This window comes from Heliconius melpomene, chromosome 7 (genome assembly GCF_056956725.1).
Source record: "Heliconius melpomene rosina isolate 202511_hmr_F chromosome 7, ASM5695672v1, whole genome shotgun sequence".
Lineage (NCBI taxonomy): Eukaryota > Metazoa > Arthropoda > Insecta > Lepidoptera > Nymphalidae > Heliconius > Heliconius melpomene.
The window spans coordinates 6,745,186-6,752,073 of record NC_140395.1 but is presented as its reverse complement, the minus strand read 5'-3'; the positions used below and the strand labels follow the sequence as shown (position 1 = coordinate 6,752,073).

The 6,888-nt window shown below is 30.5% G+C and overlaps 1 protein-coding gene across 1 annotated transcript; it reads left to right on the top strand.

The window, feature by feature from the left end:
- The first annotated feature begins 3,344 nt into the window (after positions 1-3,344).
- LOC146537533 (uncharacterized) lies at positions 3,345-6,406 on the top strand. Its single transcript, XM_085188617.1, has one exon. It carries the CDS (start codon positions 3,688-3,690, stop codon positions 5,671-5,673), a length of 1,986 nt encoding a protein of 661 aa, XP_085044743.1. The 5' UTR covers positions 3,345-3,687; the 3' UTR covers positions 5,674-6,406.
- The last annotated feature ends 482 nt before the right edge of the window (positions 6,407-6,888 follow it).

The following is a 6,888-nucleotide window of genomic DNA, read 5'->3' as shown; positions in this document are numbered from 1 at the left end:
GTCGAATGTGATATTACCATATTTCATTTTTATACCTCAAAACTACTTTTATAATATTATAATAAAATATTTTAAATGGCTATGAATATATTAATAAAAAAATAACTAGGTATTTTAAATGATCGGATCATATTTCTCTATGATTTAATTTTTCATTTTTGTACGGAAATAGATGAGTCCTGTCGATCGTATTTTGGTGATATGAAGATAAATTAACATTTTTTACGAACATAATGTTTTTTTATATATTTTAGCAGGCTACACGTGTTACCGCGTGAATATTTTTTTATAACTTTCCCAAAGCAGGATAAGCAGACAGAATCTAGTGGCAAAACACTCCGTTCCCTACTTTCCACATCATTGAAACATTAATTAAGTGAATATTTTAAAATGAAATATAAATACTTTTTAGTTAATTAAGCAACAATAATTAAACTAATTCATTTTAGATGTCCTTCCATTATGTTAAAAAAAAATAAGTACACAAATTTAAACATGTTTCTCTATGCTGTAATATGCGATGGAATGGAAATAAATAACTAACTTATGATATTTTTTTGGCTACCCTAAAAAAAAAGAAAATTATTGATTGATACAATAATTCATCTTAATACTTCGAGTTATTATACCAAAAAAAAAAGTTTATCAAATAAACTTGTATTTTTAAAGTGTTCATTTCAATTTCAAGATAATTGTAAGGCCATTAAAATGTTCTTCTAATGGAATAGAATGTCAAAGTAAACCTATAATGGTTAACAACTTCACGAACAAACTTGACCGACACGCTAAACTTCTTTTAACTGCCGCTACGATGAAAAAACATGTTTATTTTAACGAAGTTAAGAGTAAAATTTGATCGGAATATATAGGACTAACTCTTTGTAAAGTTAGTTAAATTCGTTAAGATTGACGGTGCAGGGAAAATATATCTTTGAATTTTGTTAGATTTATTATTGGATTTGCTAGTTTTTACTTACGGTTCCTGAGATCAGCACGTTCATCCAAGCAAATTTCGACTTAATAATATTTCATTGTAACTAATAAAAGGGGCTTATTTATTATTGACAATTTAAAATGATAAAAGTTAACAAAATTTTTAATTAGCAACCCTATAATAGTTGACTTCGATTTCTTTTTTCTATAATATTTGGATTTCTAATAACCATTTAATGTCAAGATCATTTAAGGACATCAACACTAAAAACCAGTTTTACCTAATTATAGCTTCATATCCACTTCACTGCACTATGGACGACAAGCCTAACATTGTTTGGAGGATAACGCAAGTTCGTTGCGGGGTATCCACATAAAAGTTCAATTGTATAAAATCTGGTTCATTTTTAATAACAAACGTACACATATGGCGGTAATCCTTCCTATATGGTAGTTATTTAGTAAATACAATTTTAGTCCTTATTCTTAAAGCTTTTTGGGTCAAATTTGTAGAGAATGGCTATAGTATGTTTTCCAAAGCTTGCAGTTTTGTTGAAGGTCACTCTCACGTAATAATGTAAAGCTAAATGCATATACGAGTATGTAGTGGATACAAGGCCATGTATAGAAACTGAATTTGTATAGATTTTTAAGTAAATAGTGATAAAAGAGAGCAAATAAGTAATGATTTACATGTATAAATGCGTCAGCAGAAATACAACGGTTTTTAAAGTGGTTTTTTATACTTGTAGAAAATATATAATTTAATAATAGCCTATAAATTTTTATTATAAACTAATATATTTAACAAATTTAATATAATTATGATATTTTTTAAAAATTGTAATTATACAGTCCAGTCGTGAGTTCGATTCCGCTCAAAGATATTACGTTTTTAACATTTTTGTTATCTCTCTGTGGTAACGAAGCATAATGCGGTGTTGAATTCCGCCATTCAACACCGCATTTTGCTTTGCATGAGAACACATGCTAGGTGGGAACCTAGATTCCCTTTGCCTACCCTTCTAAGAGCGGGTTACAGCGTGAAACTAAAAAAACTATGCAGTATGTACGTGATGGTACATATTTATCAAGATCAATTTTTCGTTCGTTTTTTAGATTTGCAAAATATAAAGATTTTTTTAAAATGTAAAAGTATTCTTCATTCTTCTTTTTCGTCGTTTCGCTCTTGACAGGGCTCTTCATATTTTGAATATTTGAGAAGAAGTACTATATATATACTACAAAAGAAGTGATACAAAGTGCTAAACGGACAGAAAAATTATTTATGAACAAGTGTAAAGTTTATATACAAATTTATTAAAACACTATCATATCCATAATTATTCGATAGGGATAGAATCTGACTGTAAACGCAAATTCAAGGTTTTGATCCTGACTCGGAGGATCAATTTTTATTATTTAAAAAAATATTCTTTGTATAAATATATTCACTTTTAGGGGCATACTTTTAAATTCTAAAATACAAAGTTATTAGGACTCGACGATAATTTGAATTAAAGTTATAATTGATAAAAAACCACTGTCCATCCGTAAATCAGCTGCAGGATATTTAAATGTACCGATATTATCATTTCCCTGTCTCTCAGTTTCATATAATCAAACAACGTACAAAAAGAACGCCACATCGTCCAACAAAAACTTGGGCTTTGTCCGAAACTTAATAGCCATCCCGTGTTTAATTTATAGGATAAAAAAGGACAGACCATCAGATCACCTATGATTACAGAGGGTTGCACCCCTATTATAATATGAACCCTTTCGGCCGATTCATTATTTCTAAAACGTAAACGTGCTTCGGCATTCACCTTAGTTATTTTTTGCTTTTCTATTATTTTAGTGCTGTGATACTTGGTTTTAGAGTGCGATTGCTTAGTTTTGAGTGTCTAAATGAATGCTTTTTTTTATTGTTGCAACAAATACTTGAAAATTTAAAGGATTGGTTGTCTTAATTTAGATTTTCTATTATTTCGAAATACTAAAAGTATAACGAGGGTTTTAAAGATTTTTTTTTATAAACTTTTGACTTAATGTCCATATAATGTATCTTATTATAAAGAACTAATATGATTTCCTAGATCTTAAATATATAAAAAAAAATACATATACATATATATATAAGTTAATTTACATTCGTGCCCACTACAGTCCCCCTTCAAAGCGCAACGCTTCCAGCATGACGTATCACCTCTGCATATTAATTCAGCGTTTGATTTAAAAAATAATAATAGTCGTTCCCCAAAGCTTTGTTTTAACATCACCCCGTGAAGTCGTAACGGTCTACTATTCTATTCTTATAGAAACAATGCATCACAGAAATATGGGGTAATTAATGAGCACTTTCATTTGAATATGTGAATTCAAAATTATTTATATTGTCAACCAATATTCAGGTCAATCAAGGAACCTCAATTTGTGTAAAAAGAATAAAAATTATAATAAAGGAAGTCTCTTTAGATTTTATTAATATATTTTCAGAAATTCGCATAATACCTTTTGGGATGACTATAAACTATTTTATGATGCCACTGTTTATTTTTCTTATAACATAACTTCAATTGAAGAACGAATAAAGACGTCAATATTTAGAAAAGTATGATTAACTGTCACACATATAACATCATAAAAAACAATTTCAAAATAAAGATGTGACCAAAAAATTTATAATATAAAACTTAATATGTATGTCGACATACTAATCGTTGTTAAGTGGAATTTTAAATAACTACAAAAATGCGCGACATCTGTGTAGACAACTTTTTAACGATGTGCAATCCCAATCATCTTGAAAGGCATTCAGACAGTTCGGACTTTGAGAATCCACAGAAAATACCTGCCGTAGCCCCAAAAGGTGGCAACCATCGACTTTTGAACAGAAAATATCACAATGGAATACAAAGAAATCAATTTAGTGGGGACATAAGTACATTTAATAATATAGGAAACACTAACGAAAGAAAATCAAAAAATAAAATGAACCAATGTTGCCTTAAAAGATACAAAAATAATGATTATAAATCAGATATTCCATGTAAGCTCGAAAATGGAGATATAAATCAATACATTAATGAAAAAGCAAATATACGATCAATCGTGCGAGACAAGGTAATGCCTCGTTTGTCAACTATTTTTAGACGCTCTTACAGTAATATCAGAAACATGACAAGTATTGTGGAGGGTAAAACAGATTTGGTAAATAGTTGTAACACAGAAAATCAACTAAATAATAAGCGCCGACATATATGTAAAGTAAATAGACGAAAAAGAGACTTTGATTTGGTACAACCTGTTTATACAGTAGAAGAAGATGTACCAGCATCTCCATTTCTGCTAAAGAACGACGTAAAACCTTTAAATTATAAAATGAGTGATAATTGTTACGCTAGTAATAATATAAGCTTATCATCTGAACCTGGTGAAGAATATCATGAAAACAAGGAGTATAAGATATTTTTGAAAATGGTTAAAGAGAAGTTAGAAAAAGAAATAAGCAAGGAATATCACGAGAAACATGATACAGTAAATGACCAACAACAGCAATATCCATCTAAATTACCATTAAACTTGCCTTATCAAGTCTACACCTCTGCTTCTTGTTTAGCAAAATGTTCATCTACTGAATTGGATGGTGTCAAAAAAGTACCATCAGACTCATCTGCATTTTGGGACTATTTTGCACAGAAAATGAATTGTAAACTCCATAATAAAAAACCTTGTGATTGTGACAACCATTCGCCGCCATGCAGTCCTCATACATGTCAAAACTTAACTCCACAGAACACTGGCAATTTAAAAAATAAACTACAAATAGGACAACATTCTAGCACAGAGTCCAATATATCCTTAAAGAAAAAGGTTAAAGCTATAAATGTTGAGTGCAAATGTCATTCAAAGAAAAGCGAAAAAAGTAAACCAAAAAAGTTACTAACGTCACAAGAGGCTAAACCAATACCATGTCAAGAAAGTCACGATATCCTCGCAGCAGCAATTTCAGAAAAATATAATGGTGAAATATTGTGTATTCATAACCCACCGTGTATTTTAATTAATGGATGCCTAAATTTGCCTCCTCCAAACGTAAACGTACAAGGGCCAAATCTTTGGCCAGTGACTCAGAACAAAAAATGTAGTTTTGTCCAAATGTTCCGAAAAATTAAACGTTCTAAGCAAACTAACGACAACGCCAGCCAGTATCATCCGCCTTACGTAGACATACAACAGTGTAGTCCAGAATACAGAACAGAAAAACTAATTCAAAGTATTTGCGACCACGAACCTCCGTGTGAAATTGTCCACACCTGTTATAAAGCCTCGTACGACCCTAAACTCCAAAATTCTTGTGTCCACGTTCCAATGTGCCGAAAGTTACCAGAATGTGTGCTAGTGGAAAAAAATAGTGAAAACTCATTGTGTAAGCATAACCCCAAATGCGCAGAGCTTCCGCTTTGTTCGAGGAAGTATATTGTACTCACCGCAAAGGAGGAAGTCGGTACTCAAGTGAGGCCCAAAGCAAAGATGGTATGTCGACATGAGCCGCATTGTTTCATGATACCCAAATGTTTAGCGCAGGCGATCAGTGGTGACTACATACCGTACGGTGCCATACCAGGATGTGTCCATAACCCACAATGCGAAAATATACCAGCTTGTTGCAGGAAGTCTCTCAAAAAAATGACTTCTGTTCCGTCCCAGTACCCTAACAATTGTCGTTTAGTTTAAAAATGAAATAAGGATTTAATCAAAGTTTTATTATAAGTTAAACGCATATTAGATAAACAATCTGTATCTGTCAAGATTGCCATTCGTTTGTAGATATGCTATTTGACAGTTTCTGTCATCTAAATTGTGGAAGCTTGTCTTAATTATATCAAATGTGTAGCTTTGACAGATAATAATTTACATTTATTTAAAAGCTGTTTTTGACGATCAATTTCTATTCAAATATTGGAAAACTTAAATGTTGGAACTTGTGAATTTTCTAATATATACATTAAAAAATATATTTTTTTTTATTGACAGTTGAAAAATAATTGACGCAACAAGCTCAAACCCCTTATTACTAGGAATGGCTTTGATGTAATATTAATAAAATTTTAATTTTCTTTTCAGGAACCCACATTCTCAAAGAACCTAAAATATCCTGAGCTGCTTAGCATCGAGGGCTATTCACGACTGGAAGTGCAAATTTGAGCAATTCGCGCAGACCGCCTAATGACCGAGCAGACAATAAAACTTTACACACGCTACAATTAGCCTTTCATTTATATGTTTATTTAGATATTATCGTTGCTAAGACGTCAACAGTGTATTGCTAATGGCACTGTTAAATATTCCCATGCTGGAATGGAATGGAATGGATATGGTACGCACATTCAATGGAATGGGTTCAAATCCCATTTTTCTTAAGTAAGCGTAGTAGAACTCCGCTATTAACTAGTTGTATTAATGTGGTTTTATAGTGAAGAAGTGATAAGGATATTAAATATTTCTTTTTACCTTATTATACAGGTATATATAAGAATGTTGACGTTACACTACCAAAAATATATTTAATAGTAAATTATGTTATTTAATTTATATTAAAATTATATTTATTCATATATTCATTTGCAGCTTAGAGCGTGTAAAATTAAGTGTTTTTACAGGATTTGTACATTAGTTGTATTCGCAGAAGTGTTGAAATAAAATAAAATATATTATGTTTTTACCAGAAATTTAAAATCTGACTCATACTTAATTGGGCAATTTTCCTTGATTTTACTAAAGTAAAAAAAAAACCCGATATTCATTATTAAAGTGTAAATATATGGTATCTATAACTATAACAAAATAATAATATAATTAAAACGAAGAACGGAGTGAATAATCTCTCCATTATCTATCATTCTCTTAGAGTTATATACTAACTTATACAAAATATTGATAATGAAAAAA

Excerpts from the sequence above, each read along its gene's own strand:
- LOC146537533 (XM_085188617.1), top strand. The coding sequence starts at position 3,688 with ATGCGCGACATCTGTGTAGACAACTTTTTAACGATGTGCAATCCCAAT.